The sequence below is a fragment of the Lissotriton helveticus genome, chromosome 3_1 (assembly GCF_964261635.1).
Source record: "Lissotriton helveticus chromosome 3_1, aLisHel1.1, whole genome shotgun sequence".
Lineage (NCBI taxonomy): Eukaryota > Metazoa > Chordata > Amphibia > Caudata > Salamandridae > Lissotriton > Lissotriton helveticus.
The window spans coordinates 1,677,882,416-1,677,901,615 of NC_136061.1; the positions used below are offsets into that span (position 1 = coordinate 1,677,882,416).

At 39.9% G+C, this 19,200-nt stretch overlaps 1 protein-coding gene across 2 annotated transcripts in view; it reads left to right on the top strand.

Moving 5' to 3' along the window:
* The window catches only part of LOC144823718 (histamine N-methyltransferase A-like), a 219,839-nt gene that overhangs the window by 130,116 nt on the left and 70,523 nt on the right, over nucleotides 1–19,200 (top strand). For both annotated transcript variants that reach the window (XM_078682481.1, XM_078682480.1), the window contains exon 3: nucleotides 7,596–7,648. In XM_078682481.1, the coding sequence (XP_078538607.1) occupies nucleotides 7,596–7,648 (53 nt within the window). The remainder of the gene's footprint in view (nucleotides 1–7,595; nucleotides 7,649–19,200) is intronic.

Consider the following 19,200-nt stretch of genomic DNA (forward strand, 5'->3'; position numbering starts at 1 on the left):
TGGACACACATATCCTCCATGCAGTCCTATGGGAGGGCAGGCCAATCTCACCACACGTACTCAGAGCGCGCATGCACTTTACACTGGGCCACAGGGCTAAAGTGCCCAGAGACCTAAAATCACTGCCACAATGTCAGAGCTTAAGACAAAACGTACAGGGGTGAACCTGCCAAAAAGGGCCAAGTCCAATAGAAGGTCAGCTTAAGAAATAGATTAAAAAAAATTGTAAATGCCTAAAATATGTAACTGAATGTTTTTATCCAGTTTGCAGCGCACTTCCTTGACCAAACTTCTGATACTCCACTAAACTACATTGATCACACTCGGGACATAGTGGGCACATGAGTGCCCTTGCTATGCACAAGTAGATCCTAGCTAACCCCTCTGCTGCTTCGAACATTCCGCGCTGTAGCGGAACGTTCTATTAAGCGGGCGGGGTCGGAACGTTCAACGGACGTGCGCAGCACTGCCGAGGTAGTGCACGCGACGTCCGTTGAACGTTCGCAGCACGGAAGGGGTTAAATGCACCACTTTACGCAATTCACATGTTGTGATTGCGCCAACCAAATACACAAGTGCAAGTACAACTAATATGCCTAAAAAATCATTTTGAATCCGTGTATATTGTGAGTGGTAGCAACATATTAATACTGATATCTTAATTCAGGCACCATTGTGACAGTGGAATTGATTTAGGATAAGTTATTGCTAACTACTTCTACTCTCGGAACGTAACTTTTTACAAACCAATTCGAAACTAAGAGGTAGCCAAATATAATGAAGTTATGGTCGGGAAAATGTAGGGTACATCAGCACTCCATGTTTTATGCATAAAGTGAGTTATCCACATTCAAAATTTATAAAGATCTCACAAGTCACTGAGGAGATTTGCTATCTTATCCAGACATGAGGTTTTAAGACCATGACCTTCATAAGGCTAGGGATCATAAAGGGTGACTTCCTAAGTCCTTTGTAGGTATGGGTTACAAAATCTAGGCCCAAATGTACTAAACCTTTTTAGGTTTCGCTTGCATAGTGCGTGCGCTGTGCTTCTGAAATCTCTTGTATTTAATATATCTTAAAAAGGGGCTGTTATCAGTTCCCATGCCTAATTACTGTGTTCATTTGCTTTTGTGTGGAATGTTTTTTTTTGGTAACTTCCCCTGGCTGCAAGCATGTATGCTACTTCTACTAAAGTTGTTCGCACTGCTTAAGCCCCATTCACTGTCAAGATAAGATCTTTTTCAATGTAAAAGGTAGACAGCTTCTAACAGTATGCTGGAATGCATGCTTTTTATTGCTTAGGTGTGTAAAGCAGATGCAGACGTTTGTGGCATTTCCAATGCATGCCTCAGTACATGTCTTTGCACTGTGAAGGCATTATTGGAATGATTTTTTTCAACTTAATCTATTTGGTCATTATGATCAAATTCTAAATATTGTAATCAACAGTGCACGCTAAAAAGAACATTGATAAACAAGAACTATGCTATATTTTACTACTAAACAGGCAGCCACAAGTGCAATTACCTTGCAGACAACAGGGTCATGATTTGAATGGTGCAGCAGGGGCAGTAGCACCAGGCCCACAAGTTGTCAGGGCCCCTCTAAGCATATAATATTGCTATATTTGAGCACTAAACAGCTGGTCACAATTGCAGTTAACAGACGGTCACAATTGCTGTTAAATTGGACTTGCTTTAAATGATGCAGCAGCTGCAGTGACACCGGGGCCAAAAGCTCTAGGTACCCAACTAAACCCAGATTATTGCTAAAATGTAAAACTAAACAGGCAGTCACAAAGTGAAGTTACCTTGCAGACAGCAGGGTCATGATTTAAATGGTGCAGCAGGTGTAGTAACAACAGGACCAAAAGCTCTAGGCACCCCACTAAACACCTAAAATTGCTATATTTTACTTATAAGCAGGCAGTCAAAAGTGTGGTTACCTTGCAGAGAACATGGCCATGATTTGAATGGTGCAGCAGGTGCAGTGGCGCAAGGCCTAAAAGTTGTCAGAACTACTCTGAACACCTGATATTGCTATATTTTACTACTATACAGGAATTCACAATTGTAGTTACCTTGCAGTTGAAAGCCACTTGCTTTAAATGGTGCAGCAGGTGCAGTGGCAACAAATAAATTTGTTGTCATAACTCCACTAAATACCAACTAGTGCTAAAATGTACTACTAAACAGGCAGTCACAAGTGCAGTTACCTTGCAGGTGACGGTCATTATTTAAATGGTGCAGCAGGTGCAGTGGCACCGGGGCCAGAAGTTGTCATTACTCATCTAAACACCTAATTTTGCTATATTTTACAACTAATGAGGTAGTCACAGGTGAATTTATCTAGCAAGCACTGGGGCCATGATTTCAATAGTGCGGCAGCACCTGGACCAAATGCTCCAGGCACCCCCCTACACACCTAATATTGCTATATTTTATTACTAAACAGGGAACCACAAGTGTGGTTAACTTTCAGACAACAAGATCATGATTTGAATGGTGCAGAAGGTGCAGTATCACCAGGCCCAAAACTTGTCAGAACTCCTCTAAACACATAATATTGCTATATTTGACTACAAAACTGGCAGTCACAATTGCAGTTACCTTGCAGTTAAAAGGGACTTGATTTGAATGGTGCAGCCGGTGCAGAGGCGCTGGGGCCAAAAGCTCTAGGGACCACACTAAACACAGATTATTGTACCACTAAACAAGACAGTCACAAGTGAAATTAGCTAGCATTCAATAGGGTCATGAATTGAATAGTGCAACAGGGGCAGTAGCATCAGGACCAACAGCTCTAGGCATGCTACTAAACACCTAATATTGCTATATTTCACTACTAAACAGGCAGTCACAAGTGCAACTACCTTGCAGACAACAGGGTCACGATTTGAAGGGTGCAGCAGGTGCGGTGGCATCGGGCGAAAAATGTATCATGGCGTCCTCGAAACACCTAATATTGCTATATTTTACTACTATATAGGCAAACAGAATTGCAGTTAGCTTGCCGTTAAAAGGGGGGTTAATTTGAATGGTGCAGCAGGTGCAGTGGCACCAGACCAAAAGCTCTAGGGAGCCCACTAAATGCAGAATATTGCAAAACTTTACTACTAAAAAGGCAGTCACAAATGCAGTTACCTAGCAGGCTCGAGGGCCATGATTTCAATGATGCTGCAGGTGCACAGGCACTGAGGCCAAATGTTGTCAGGACTCCTCAAAACAACAAATATTGCTATATTTTTTTTTTTTTTTTTTTAAATATTGCTATATTTAATTACAAAATACACAGTCACAAGTGTTGTTACTTTGCAGGCACTAAGGACATGATTTCAATGCTTCAGCAGGTGCAGTGACACCGGGGCCCAACACTCTGTGATCCCTCTAAACACAAAATATGCTATATTTTACTACTAAACAGGCAGTCACTAATGCAGTTATCTTACAGGCACCAAGGGCATGATTTGAATGGTGCAGCAGGTGCAGCGACACCGGGCACAAATGTTGTCAGAACTCCTCTAAAGACATAATTTTGCTATTACATCAATAATTCTATTATTTCCCTCTTTCATTTCATTTTCTTTTATCTTGCTATTACTTATACCAGTTATAGCACAATAGGTATTGCCTTTTTGTACAAAAACAAGTCATAACAATTTAACAGACTTTCTGTAACCTTTATTGTACACCTACTCAGCAAGCAACAACTTATAACAAAAAGCAGCTTATTATTAATCACATAGGCGAAGCCCAATGCATTTACCAATGCTTGTTGTAGATGCAAACACTCCGATTTGGAGTGTGCAACCGGAAAAAGTTATATTCATTTACAAAACCCATTTCAGGAGTCTCTAAAGTTTGGTTGACTCCTAAAATGGATTTACTACTGGATACCAAATTGTAACTTTGGAAGGAATAAGTTGTGGGTGTCCCTTTCTTTTTTTTTTTTTTTTTACTTTTTTTATTGTTTAGCAAGCTGACAGAAAAAAAAACATAAATAAATTCATACATGCATTAAGTGACATCAGAGTAGATATGTTATATAACAAATGAATTATTATATAAAGACAAAGAGGAAATTCCACATTCATAATCAATCAATATAAATAGATTTCTTTACATATTCGTAAAAAAAAGAAGAAAAAAAAAAAAAAAGCATTGAGTAATTTTTACTCTAGGAAGGTTCCCCAGTTTCTTTTAAATTTGATCAGTGAGCGCATTCCCCTAAGATTTGCTAGGGCTAGTTCCATGGCATGTATCTCTGTTGCTGGTACCCACCAGTCCCAAACTGTCGGTGGTTCCGTACAGATCCAGGCTCTAGCCAAGGTTAATTTAGCACAAGACATGAGTATAGTAACTAGAGCAGATTGTGGAGATGACAAGGGATAAGAGTCTAGTAAGACCGAAGCAGCCGTAAAGGTAGGTAACATAATATTCTTTATTCTCAACACATTCTGTATGTCCCCCCAGAAGGTCTTAAGTTTTGGGCATGAGAACAGCATGTGTACTAAATTGGCTGCGTCGGCTGAACATTTAGGGCATTTGGTGCGATGACCATAAACGGCATTAGGGGACCATCTAGAGATTCTTTCAGGGGTAAAATAGAGCATGCAGGTTGTTCTGAATTGTTGAAGCCTAAGGCTGGATGACCGTACAAGTTTATTGATATTAGACAGAGAGTGCTCGATTTGTTTCGGAGTAATATTTAGACCCAGTTGAGTGCCCCACTTCACGGCTAGTTTAGCACCATCATTCGTTTTAAAGTTACTGAATGACTTGTATGCCTCGCTTATGACTGATTTGTTCTTGTTTGAGTATAGGCAGGTCCATACATCGCATTCAGCAATATTTTGAATCTTTTTTTTATTAATCAAGTAATGATGTATCTGTAGATGTTTGTATCTTGTGGCTTCCGGTAAGTCATATATTCGTTTGAGCATGTTAAATTCCAAGAACCCTTGCGTGCCATACAAATCCGCCAAAACCCTGATCCCAAGTGCCGCCCAGTTATGAGTAATATTATCCGTAAAGATAGCCGGGAGACCTGGGTTACCCCATAACGGAAGCTTTGGATGAAAGAAAGATGTTTTGCAATATGTTAATACATTGCCCCAGATCCTAACAATGTCCCTAGCAGTCTTGAATCTCACCCTCTTGTAATAATTCGGGTCATTAGCTCTGAGCAAAAACAAGAGTGAGTCTTGTTTCAGCATAAAAAAATGAAAAAATAAAGCTCTTTCTCCATGAAGTAAAGAACGCAAACGTGTAAAAAATGCTGACCAGAAATATAGTTTAAAATCTGGAAAGTTGAGCCCTCCCATATTTGTATTATTCTTTAGCAATTTTAATGACCTTCTCGGCTTCTTATAGCACCATCTAAAGCTGCTCAGAACTCTATCTAGATGTTGAAAGAACTGATTGTTTAGTGTCAGTGGGATGGATCGAAATAAATAGACAAACTTTGGCAGTACCTTCATCTTTATGAGGTTAATTCTTCCGATCAGATTCAGGGGCAATCTATTCCATTTTTTTAGTAGTAGAGCGGTTCGTTTGATCAGTTCATTATAGTTTATGTTGTTAATATCTTGTATTTTGGACGTTATTTTAACCCCTAAATAGGTAGCGTCTTTGCAGATCTCGGGGACAGCCACGGCAAGGGAGTAGTTAGCTATGACTTGTGTCTTCTGTGGATTAAGTTTATAGCCAGACACTTTCCCGAATGTGGATGTCCCTTTCAAATTGCGATTCAATACCACTGGTTTGCTACTGTAATTCCAGTGGCAAAGTATTGAAAAGTTTCAGACTCTTAAGTTGGGTTTGTAACTTGCTCACAAAAGGGAAGGGGTATCTTTTAGACCCTTCCTGTTTGTGACTTGGGTATTTGTGACTTGGAGTGCAAGTTTAAGGGGGTTGGCGCTGGTACAGGGAACCCTCCCCAACTATCAATGAGACTTTTGAAAATGTTTTTTTTTTTTTTTAAAGCAGCCATGTTTCCTTTAAAGAGATTCGACGGCTTTAAAAAAAAGTTTTCATTTTTCACATTCAATTGAAGGAATGGTGGTCTGCTGACCCGTTCAGGCCTTTGCCTATGTGTTTATGGCAGATTGTAGATAGTTGCAATTTGCGGTCTTGCAAATGAGCAATCAGTTTGGAAAATTACATACGGGTCGCAGAAAGACTGGTCACAAATTGTGGCCAATTATTTTAACCATTATCTTGATAAATCTAACTCATAATGTCTTTTAAAACCGTGGCATCATGCTTGCTATAAAAATAGCTATTTTTGTTCATCTCCTGTTTCTTCACCCATGTTTTGCTTTTATATTCATTGTTTAATTGTTTCTCTATTTTCTTTCATTATTCCGATTCCAGTGTTTTCCCTCCATCTTCCCCTTTTTATTTCCTTCTTCCTTTTCTCTCAGTTTTGCAGTTTATAAATTGTTTATTCAGTATTCATCCTACTAGGTTTTGCATTCAGAAGAGTAAAGGCAATACTACTTTCTACTTCAACTAATTTTATGAATATTTTGACTTACAAAGAAGGGTTCTCAGTCTTGAGCATTCCCACTGCTCAAGTTATAAAGATTTTACCTACACACATTAGATTAACATCACATAAGCCTAAAGACAGGAAAGTCAGTCCAACCTTCCTTTCCGTTTAATTTAATTTCTAATTTCTAAGTGCCAGGAGACCTTATCAGTCGAAAATGTATACTAATACAAAAGTATACTTCACCAAGGCACTTTTAGCACAATTTCCTCTTTAAGCAGGACTATCAAAAATACCACACTTAGGTACCACTTTGTAGATTCTGTCAATTAGCATATGTTTGATTACCCTGACAGGGACATAGGGATCTCCCTATCCAGAGCCACTGTGGGCTCAAGACATTTATGACCCCACATACTGAGTAGGTGCTGCAGGTCATACTTCTGCTGTAGTCCTAACTTATGTTCTTTGGCTGTGAAACTGTAGCACCACTAATGGTGCTGCGGATAGCCAAATGCTACTGAGGGGTAGTGCGGCCGGCCAGATTTGTATAGCAGTCATGGTGTCAGACTTCCTGGTGCCCGAGAGGAGTTGCTTTACTGGTACCTCAGAAATGCAAATGAAGTCAAGGGGTAGATGTTACCAGCATTTCTTCACGATATTAGTTCCAGACATTCTGCTAGATAGATTTCCCCTGGCTTTCATGAGGACTGCACCCAACCACCTGAGTCCTAAGGTCTAAGTCGATCAGTTGAGAGTTGAGGTCTCTGCTTATAAACATCTTGCAATTTTCGCTCCTTTGTTTCCATCACAAGTGTTGCTACATAGGCTAGTAATGTGTCTTAATCAAAGTCTTGATTGGGTGATAGTAATGTGATATCATTTACCTATTTGGAAATATTTCATATACTACTTGAATTGTACCTGTGTGATAGTTCAAATATTAATCAACTAAGAGAACAATATTATATTGAAATTGCCAGAGGGGCGTACGAATACAGAAATGCAATGTTTGCTCATTTGTCACAGTAAAACACGTGGTATGTATATAGATTTTTTATTTTGTGCTGAAAGGAAACATCATTATGTGTCTTTTTCAGTGTTGGACATGGGAAGTCTTCAATCAATGTTTTAGGTATTGGAAGTGGCGCAGGTATGTAATATTTTATTCCCAAATATCTGCATGTATGCGTTTATTGCTCTTTTCTCATTATTAGTAACATATTTTATAAAGACCCTGAAAAATGTGCTTTTAATGGTCAACAGAACAGTTGCTATAAAAGTGTGTAAACTTCTTTTAATGAAGTTCACACTTTTAGTTGTACACTTCTTTGTAGAACATATTATGAGGGAGCGCCATGATTTGGCAACCATTTTGGCAACTGGCCAGTGTCTTGAGCCGTTTTGCATCACTTTGGCCATAAATAAACTGAGTACTTTATTAGCGCACATACTGTGGACAACAGCCTTGTGTGTGCTGGAGCTTTCGATTGAAGATGCAGACTATTGTTGGTGACAGCTTAGATAATCTGCAACAGCATGACCCAACATTGCAGCAGAACTTATTGGCATATTTGTCAGAAGGTACCAGTGGGTATAAGTGTTCCATCAATGAGGGTGTAACTTTTATCAGTTTTTGGAATGCCTCACTGCCGACCTGGGCTTGGATAGTTATTACCTTGCTTAGAAATTGGGCACTGCCAGACAATGGGAAGTCATTCAATTGGGGTGTTAGAGCACTGCCCTCCCACTGTAAACTGGCACTACCACAGAAACTTTATTGCTGTTTTATTATTATCCTGAATTGTATGTATGTGTGTTACATTTGTAAAGCACACACCTATCCAAAAGGCAGCCAAGTCTTCTACAGGGTCAAAGGCAAGCATGCAGACTGCGATTGATGGGTGAGGTAGTTTTAATTCTGAGAGCCGAAGTGTGCTGTTACTGCATTGTGATGGGTTGTTCTTTAAAGAGATGTATTTTTTCTGTTTTACAGTAGTGCTTTCCATTTCCCTTCATTGTTATGGGGTAGGGTGTAGTGGTCTCACTTGGCAACTGGTATAGGTGAGTGCATGGCCCATTAGGTTGATTGGCTGGTATGACTGAGAAAAGTTGGACAACACAATATAGTGAAGTGTGCATGAGGCCAACCAGTCTCATGCTGTGGTCAGCTCGGCATGCAGAGTTCAGCCATTTATTATCTGTACTGTGTCAAGGCGGCAAGGGAAACCTAGGCACAGTCTCCAGACTCCGCAGGAGCTCTGAGTTTTCCTTCCTTGCCAGTCCTGGTGCTGCTCTCATGCTGTTTTATGTTATAAGCTGCTGGGGATAGGCAGGTTGTTGTCCCTGCTCTGCACACTCAATTACGACAGGCAGGCAGCGCAAAGTGGGTAAATTACAGAACATGGCCAATCACTGTGTGGATTTTTTGGAGTTGTCGACGGTGATGGACATGTGCACAGTGGGTGTGGAAGTGAGAGGATAAGCAGTCCACCTTGTCCTCTCTCATTGGACTGCTGAGCTCCTGAAAACAGGTCCTACCTGAGACAACCGCCAACCCCTGCCTACTTTCTATTGCTTGTTGCCTGATATCCTGACAGTAACTTCACTCGGTAATGTAAAGCACAAAGTAAAGGTGCTGTGGTGGTGGTACAATTCATGGTATAACATTAGTCATTCAAATGTATTTACATTTACATTTGTTGATAATTCCACTATAAAGAAACAGCGAGTGAGTGCTGTCATTTGTGATCGTGAAATACGGTATTTAGAAAGTGCTCTTTGCTTAAGACTCCTAAAAGATCACTGGGTTGTGTTTCCTTTTCAATTGGTAAAATGGTAACTCCCCTGATAGCTTTCAGCGAGTGGGACCCACTCTTTCATAGCAGGGAATCTATCACTTTATCAAAGGTGCTTTTTTAAGAATGCTTCTTTTTGGCTGCCAAGACAGGTGTCTGAACGGTTTCCCTAAAAGTCCATTCACAGGCCCTGACGAGATATGACCTCATGCATGATGTATAGGAAATAGTTCACCCAACTGACAATCAAACACAATGTGATTAAACATAACCATAAAACACAATTATGAACAGCTGTGAGAACCCCAGAGTAGCAGAGTTGAGCCAGGATTTATATGGAGTAATAACTGAATATCCATTTTGCAAGCAGCTAATGTTTTCACATTCTCGTTTATTTATTTCCTAGCTTTATAGCATAATTAGCCAGTTTCTAAAAAAAACAATATTAGCTATGCCTGAGTGAGGTTTAAGGCGGAACTTGCTTTTTAGTATGATACTAAAAGCAATGATGTGTTTTTGCTATGTTTGTTATTTTTGCTTGCTTCTTTCTTCTTACATTAAACCACCCCTGCCCCTATCCAAACAATGTAATGTTTTACTTTTATTTTTAGGCTTAATGAATGAATGAATGACTCATTTATAACACGCACAGCTGCTCAAAGAGTGTCCTGGCGCGACGGCTGAAACCTGTGAGCATACCTATAGCCTAAGCAGAAGGGTCTTCACTGCTTGTTTTCTCTGTAAGGGTTCTTCGATGCAGTGGAAGTTGGTTCCACAACTCCGAAACCAGTGCCACGCAGGAGGCACTCCCACACTGCTTCCTTCTAAAACTAGGGACAGCAATCAGCCATTCATTCCTAGAGCGAATGGCCCTATCCTGGCAATATTCACTCATTCTCTCATTCAGATATCTGGGTTCAGTATTATTAAAGGCATGGGAGCGTCACTCTCTTTCGGAGAACGGAAGAAGTTTAGGCAATCTGAACAGCAGTCGGATTGCTGTATTCTGCTGCATCAGCAGGTGGTCCAAGTGATGTTCTGGAATCCCCAGGTAAAGCGTGTTGATGTAGTCTAATTTGGACAAAACCAATGCTCTAACCGCTGTTATCCGTGCCTTCCATGGCAGAAGGTCCAGGAATTTCATTAGCATGCATAGGATCCAGAGACACGCTTTCGCCACTGTTACTATCTGGGCTTTAAAATAGAGCTGACATAACATCCAGGTTCCTAGAAACCTCTATGGTGGGCGGGGTGGGCTCCATTGCTTGGCCAGGCAGCTATCATCCCAGAATAGGATCAGTTTAGGATAGTAGGATCAGTGTTTATTAAAAACATGCGGCACTGTAAGTCGCGTTGCCCAATATTCCACCCTAATTGCATTGCTAAAGCACGTTAAAGCTTGCAAAGAACACATAATTGAGGACCAATTAATCGCAGACAAACAGTAATGGCATGCCAAAAATATTTGGAGTAAATACTGTTCGAGTACATGCCCTTTAGAGGCCCCAAATATGTGTAAAAGTCACAACACTTCTTCTGAACCATCAAAGTTGCACGTTGTAAGCCAGACTGTTCCGTTATTGGTACCACACATTGGAATGGATACAGTTGTGAGAAAATAATAACTCAGATTTTGCTGCTTGGAAGAGGACTTTGGGGCCGATTACGATGGTGGGAAGTCCGCCACCGCTGGGCCGGTGGTGAGGACCGGCGGTGGCAGACTTCCCGCCATCACCCTGAATATTCTCACTGCCAAATTAGGATGGCATGGGAATGGGAAAGGTACCGTGGCGGATGGAAAGATCGTCCGCCGTGGTCCCGCAAGGCAGGCCTTTTCCACCTGCCTTGTGGAACAAGGTACAACGGGGCTATGGCGGCGGTGTCGTTCAGGCACCGCTGTGGGCATTAGGATACCTATCTTTTGTGGCGGCGATGCCGCCGCAAAAAGACAGGCGGAGAATACCTTTGGGGGCTCGTTGCGGGACTCCGGTGGTGTGGGGGGGTGGGTGCAGCACGTGGGGGGTACCTATGGTACCCCCCTGCATTTGCATGTACAAGGTGGCAGGCACCGCATGGTGCCTGTCACGTTGTACATACAAAAGCACACCATGAATTTTAACATTGTGGCCGGTACTGCCACCCGCCGCAATAGTAAAATACACTAAATCGTATGGCTGGACCGCCGCACCTATGGCAGGCGGTCCCTTTTGTCAGCCTGCCATCGTAATCCGCCCCTAAGTTATCTTAAATTGTAATAGACTCTGTGACCTAAACATTTTTGGTCATGTGGGGTAACCATCAAACTTGGAAGAAAATAGAGTATTGATAACATGTTTTTCCAGTGGAAGGACAACCCTAAGTTAAAATATGTCTGGGTCAGGTTGGAGAGGAGAGTCCAGGAAACATTTTTAAAAATATATATTTACATAAATTAATGAACCAGGCTTCTAGTAATAACGTGAACATTCAAAGACATTTGATTAGACACAGAAGAGATAAAGTATAGTGAATCCAAGAGTAGGCTCCAACAGGAGTGTCCAACGCAGGTCCAAAAGGGATGGATCCTTGCCAGATTTTCGGGATTACCACTGCCTATGTAAAGGAATTTCACTTAGATTTGTTATGTTCAGATTCATTTTATATGGGGATCCTGAAAATTTGTCATAGATCCTGCCTTCCTGGACCTTCTTTGGCTACACTCAGAATGGATGGGCCTGGCTATATCAGGCATTTAATTTAGCACACTTTCAGAATTGCTTTATAAACTATTGTGTTTTAACCAAATTCTTTATCAAATTTTCGGTAAAATGCATAATGGTGCTTTTCAAACATTGAAAGTGTAGTGAGCCATTCTGCACTCCTCCCCCTCATATGTCAGTCAGGCTTACTTGTTACTTCAATCTTACTACATCCCACCACTTTCAAAAGTCAAAGGGCTGCTGGGTTCACTGATAGAAGATTGATGGTAAAACATTGATGGTAAAAATATCGAAAACAAATATAGATACTAAAAATATAGACTCCCTATACGTAAACAGGTATATTAAAAAATATTGAATCAAAAATGTCACAGTTAAAAATTAGGTGTAAAAATATTGATATAAAATATAAATAAAATATTATAATTTATATTAAAAATATAGAATATTAAAATTTATCTTTAACAAAATAGATTACATTTATTATATATTTTAACTAAATATATCAATTAAACTTAATTAAAAAAATATAAACACACAAACATAATGTAGACAAACATATATTTACTATTATCTTTAATTCATTTTTAAACTTTTAAAATATATAAAAATAAAATATATACATATATCAATAATAAAAAATAAAAAACAATTCTATAATTAATTAAAACATTAAACTAATAAAACAAAATTAAAAGGTACATTTCGCAACATAAAAAAATACTACAGTAGGAAAAATGTTGGATAGCGGAGGGGTACAATTTACTATTCCCACTCTACTGAGTGCATAAGTAGGGTAAATGTTAGATAGTAGAACAATTAAATTTACTATTCCAACTCCAGCAATTGCAACAGTAGGGAAAATGGTGGTTAGCGGAGGGGTAAAAATGACTATTCCCACTCCAGTGACTGCAACAGTAGGGAAAGTATTGGATAGCGGAGGGGTAAAAATTACTATTCCCACTCCAGTTAGAGCAACAGTAGGGAAAGTGCTGGATAGCAGAGGGGTAAAAATGACTATTCCCACTCCAGTGAGTGCAACAGTAGGGAAAGTGCTGGATAGCAGAAGGGTAAAAATCACTATTCCCACTTCAAAGGGTGCAACAGTAGGGAAAGTGCTGGATAGCAAAGGGATACAAATTACTATTCCTACTCCAGTGAGTGCAACAGTAAGGGAAGTGCTGGATAGCGGAGGGGTAACAATTACTATTCCAACTCCAGTGAGTGCAACAGTAGGAAACATTTTGGATACCGGAGGGGTAACAATTACTATTCCCACTCCAGTGAGTGCAACAGTAGGGAAAATCTGGAAAGCGGAGGGGTAAAAATTACTATTCCCACTCCAGTAAGTGCAACAGTAGGGGAAGTGCTGGATCTTTAATTAATTAATTTTTTTTTAAATATATAAAAATAAAATATATACATATATCAATAATAAAAAATAAAAAACAATTCTATAATTAATTAAAACATTAAACTATTAAAACAAAATTAAAAGGTACATTTCGCAACATAAAAAAATACTACAGTAGGAAAAATGTTTGATAGCGGAGGGGTAAAATGTACTATTCCCACTCTATTGAGTGCATAAGTAGGGTAAATGTTAGATAGTAGAACAATTACATTTACTATTCCAACTCCAGCAATTGCAACAGTAGGGAAAATGTTGGTTAGCGGAGGGGTAAAAATGACTATTCCCACTCCAGTGACTGCAACAGTAGGGAAAGTATTGGATAGCGGAGGGGTAAAAATTACTATTCCCACTCCAGTTAGTGCAACAGTAGGGAAAGTGCTGGATAGCAGAGGGGTAAAAATGACTATTCCCACTCCAGTGAGTGCAACAGTAGGGAAAGTGCTGGATAGCAAAGGGATAAAAATTACTATTCCTACTCCAGTGAGTGCAACAGTAAGGGAAGTGCTGGATAGCGGAGGGGTAACAATTACTATTCCAACTCCAGTGAGTGCAACAGTAGGAAACATTTTGGATACCGGAGGGGTAAAAATTACTATTCCAACTCCAGTGAGTGCAACAGTAGGGAAAATGTGGAAAGCGGAGGGGTAAAAATTGCTATTCCCACTCCAGTAAGTGCAACAGTAGGGGAAGTGCTGGATAGCGGAGGGGTAAAAATTACTATTCCAACTCCAGTGAGTGCAACATTAGGGAAAACTTTGGATACCGGAGGGGTAAACATTACTATTCCCACCTCAGTGAGTGCAACAGTAGGGAAAGTATTGGATAGCAGAAAAACTAAAATTACTAATAACATTTATACAATTAAAACCAAAAATGAAATAATCTTAAAAATCAATAAATAATATTTAAAAAATATACAATTAAATATATTACACATATAAGAAGAACACATATTATAATGCTAATTACATATAACAAACAATTACAAATATGATATAAAAAAATAATAAGTACATTTATACACAATATTTAATTAAAAGGTACTCACAAATAAATTATTTAAAAGATACATGTATTTATTTTATTTCCTACCCTATAAAACCACACCAAAAAAAGACCAACATATTTATTGAAATTTATTTTTTAATTAATAATGAATTTCAAATATATTAATCATAGAAAAATAATAAACATTCATTGAGTACACATACTTGAACACTATAATATCCACAACATGCCCCTAAAATTAATTACAGAATTACAATTTTTATTAACTAATTAATTAAATTACAGTAACTACCAAATATTGAATAGTTCATCAATAAAAATAAATTACTTCTCACCCTTCCCACCATGTACACCTATAAACACCACAACACGCACCTAAAATTATTTACACAATTACCGTAATTGATTACTAATTAACTAGTTTAAATTCAATAACTAATTGACAATTCATCAATAAAAAATAAATTACTTCCCACCCTTCACACCATTTACACCTATAAACACCCCAAAATACACCAAAAGTAATTACACAATTACCATAAGTAATTACTAATTGATTAATTAATTAAACTAATATTAATAAATGAATATACGCATTTAACACTATAACATCACAATTAAACAAATAGTAATAAATAAAAGGTATGCAATACATTTTATATAGTTAAATTACTTCCCACCCTATTCCCCTATAAACCCACAACCCGGTACTGAGCTAAATAAAATAATAATAATAAATACTATAAATAATCAATACATTTGATATAATTAAATTACTTTCCACCCTATTCCCCTATAATCCCACAACCCGCTGCAGAACTAAAAATGCAAAATTCAATAAAAAAAATTATTAACTACTAAAATGTTAAAACTTTTATTAAAAAACAAACAATTCTTCTACAACTAACAAACATCACACAGATATAAAAATATATACTAAAATACATAACATTAATAAAAAAATGGATATTTTTAACAAATATATTTTTTCAAACGATATTAAAAACTTTGATATTTTTTACATCGACATTACTTACCTAAAATCGATATTCTTGACCACAAGGATTTTACTGTCGATATTCCTAACCCACGATATTTTTACCACAATATTTCTGCAATTCGATATTTTTACCTCAATATTCTTACTCTGCACCTGCATCTGCCAGTGTTTACACCTATTAGTAAAATTGCCATACTTGGGTAAAATGGTTATGAAGGCAGTGACCAGAACTGAGAGTAAATAGGGCTCTGGAAGCCATTCCTTCCGGTAGTTGCCTTTTCTTGTCCTCTCCTTAGCATCTAAGCAGAAAATAGGAGGCTATTGACAGGCTAAGGGTGGGGCAAAGGGTCGACACTGTGGTATAATAAGGAATTAAAGAGCTTTTAATGTTTTTTTCCACTCTCTCTGGCATTTTAGTGAGTTCCATGGTTTTCAGAAAATGAGCATTCTTATGAGCAACAAATTCTTTCTGAAACGAGCATTTCATCAGGGCCGGACTGGCCATAGCGGGCACAGGCCAATCTCCTGGTGCGCCGCACAGGTGTGGGCCGGTTTTGGGCCCCTGGGGGCCGATTTTGTTACAAGGCCGTTTTTGCAAAATCGGCCCTGTATCAAAATCGGTCGAAAACCGGCCCCGGCAAAGAGCTCGGTGGCACCTCCAACACCCCCCCTCCCTAGTGGGGAGGGGCGGGGTGGCCGAGCACTTTGCCAGGGCTGGTTGTGGTTCCCAGTCCGGCCCTGCATTTCATGTTACAAAGTCCTCCACCCTCCTGGGCCCCTGTATGTTAATCTTAGAATAGGAGGAGAGATGATGGCATGTAGGCAGATATAGGTTAGAAGCATACATGGATATCAGATCTACTTCTACAGGGGCCTTTCTCTCAATATGGGGAGAGGAGGTTGCCTTTCGGCTAGAGCAGTCAACGTCGAATCTGGGAAACGCGGTTTGAGTCTCTGCAACAACGCTGAACATCCTGTGGTTCTGGGCAAATCACTTAATCTCCCAGTGCCTAACTAAAAATAAATGTGCCCTTGTGTAACGAAACTGGTGCTATGTAAAGTGCTCTGATACCCGATACCTTCGGGTCTAGTAAAAGAAGATGTGGGCCCTGTGGTGCAAAGTAGTGGCCTTACCTGGCAGTATACTCCACATCTTCTTTGCCCTCCCTCCTATGAAACCATTGCCAGAGTCTTATTAAGTGGACATGTCTTCCACATAGTCATTCTAGAAAACCTAGAGCCAGAATTCAACCCCTATCTCACTGTAGCACCTGATAATTTTTCATCTTGGATTAAGTCATCATTAGACATGGTTATTCCATTTAAACCATGTAATAAAGTAATAGAGAAATCCACACCATGGTACTCCCCCACACTTAGAACATATAAACAGGAGTGTAAAAGACTGGAGAGATTTTGGAGGAAGAACTATAATGTTGCCAGCAAACAGAATTACAGAGAAACCATAAAACCTTATAAAAAGGAAATAAATAAGGCCTAAAAAGCATTCTATGAGGAACGCTTTACATTAGCAGGCAATACCCCCAAAGAAATGTCTTGCATCACGAAACATCTACTAGAACTCTCTAGACCAGAAACCTATCTTGTGGCCTCAACTGAGTGATGTGAAGATTTATCCCCTTTTTTTCCTGGAAAAAGTAAAAAAAATCTACTTTGCCTTTCCCAGTTAACCATGCCCTAGTGATTTACTTACAAGGGTCACACCCGGGCCCGGCACCAACCAGGTGCTCAATTCACTTCCCCTGTTCACTTTAACCAGGCCCTCAGAAATCCTCCACCAGATAAAATCCGGCTCTCCCCTAGATCCAGCACCACCCCATGTTATCCACAAAGTTGGAAAAGTGATTGTTCTCCACATGCTTGAAATCATGAACCTATCCATGGTTAAGGGCTTTGTCCCGGCACCTTGAAAGCATGCTATGATGAAGGCTCCAGTAAAAAAAAAGGCCAATTTGGATCCGGATGATTTGAGCAATTACCGCCCAATATCGCTGCTTCCAGTGATCATTAAAGCTTTGGAAAAGCACGTTAACTTAGCCATCGCAGAATTCTTGGAAATGGTCTCCTGCACGCCACACAAACAGGTTTCTGGCCTTTACACAGTACGGAAAGGGCACTGCTGGCCGTGGTGGAGGAGAGGGGAGCCGTGGCCATCATCCTCCTAGACTTAAGCTCAGCGTTCGATGCAGTGAACATTAACTTACTAGGGGAGAGACTCAGATGGAGAGGCATCTCCGATGAGGTGCTCAAATGGATCCAGTTATACCTAGAGAATAGGATCTTCAAGGTTTTCTCAGGGGAAGCCACCTCCAAAGTTTTGGGACTCAGCTATGAAGTCCCTCAGGGATCCTCCCTTAGCCCAACACTATTCAATGTGTATATGCAGCCACTGGCAGATCTCATCTTGCCATATGGGACAAAAATAGTTACCTACGCAGATTATACCCAACTGGTAATCTCCCTTAAAGGCCCAAGTAATCAGTCCTCGGACTTGGAAACCTGCCCAGAAGAGGTAGCCTTATAAATGGAACACTCCTGCCTCAAACTAAACAGTGGAATAACTGAACTAATGCTTCTGCGTAACACCTCTGGCCTGCACCTTAAACAGGTCTGGCCAAACTGCCTAGGACCTGCCGCCTCCACAAAAGTCCAAGATAAAAAGCCTGGGTGTCTGGCTGGACAGTTCCTTCAATTTAGAAGAACAAGTGGTAAGAGTAACAGGAGCATGCTTTGGCCCTATTAGACTCCTGCACAAGATTCTTCCCCTCCTGCCAGGCGGATCCTGATTCAGTCCCTATCAAGTCTAAACTAAGGAAACTCCTTATACCTTGGAGCTCCTGTTGCAACGCTAAGGAAACTCCAAGTGGCCCAGAACTGTGTGGCTAGGCTTCTACTGGGAGTACCAAACAATAATTCAGCCAAGCCTGCACTGATAATGCTACACAGGCTACCTGTCTCCAACAGAGTTAAATGTAAGGCCCTGTGTAAAGCCCATAGGGCATTCTGGGGCAATGGCCCAGATATCAAAAGACCTCTTATCACCGCCTTCCTCCCTCGGAAATGCCTCCGTTCTACCCATCTCCACTTAGCAGGCACCCGGAAAATAAATAGGGCAAGAAGCAGAGGCATGTCATTTGTCTATAATGTGGCTAGACTGTGGAATGCAATGCCCCTCTTCCTTCGAGCTGAATCCCATCTGCTTCCCTTCCAGAAGCTCCTTAAGACCTGGCTTTCCAACAGCCAGCTGTATAACCTGTGGTAAATTCCTGTCTAGTTGCGAGCGCTGGGATGCCTCCGGGGCGCTACGCGCTTTATAAAAACTAATAACAATAATAATAATATAACACAACTAGTGCTCATGTACAGCGCTCTGATACCTTCGGGTCTAGTTTGCGCCATATAAAACTAAATAAAGAAAATGGCAAGAATATATAAAAATGCTGTAGCATGAGCACAGTAATTGTCAAGCCGATAGCTAAGGGTAAAAGAGGCTTTTAAAATGAATAGATAGGGAAAGGGGTGCCTGTTTAAAACTCACTGGAGATAGCTAAGACCCTATGTTGCTCCGCACAATAAAAAGAAGATGATTTTGTGGGTTTTTTTTCCCTTTAGTTACCAAAAAAAGCTGCTGAGCCTTTTGTAGGCAAGCACATTACCAAAATGATGCAGTCGTCTGTATCAAAAGATTCTTTTTAAATTTCCTTGAGGAGAGCCAGCCCACTTGACACATGTCAGTGAGTTTTTGTCTCTGATGGAAAGTACTTT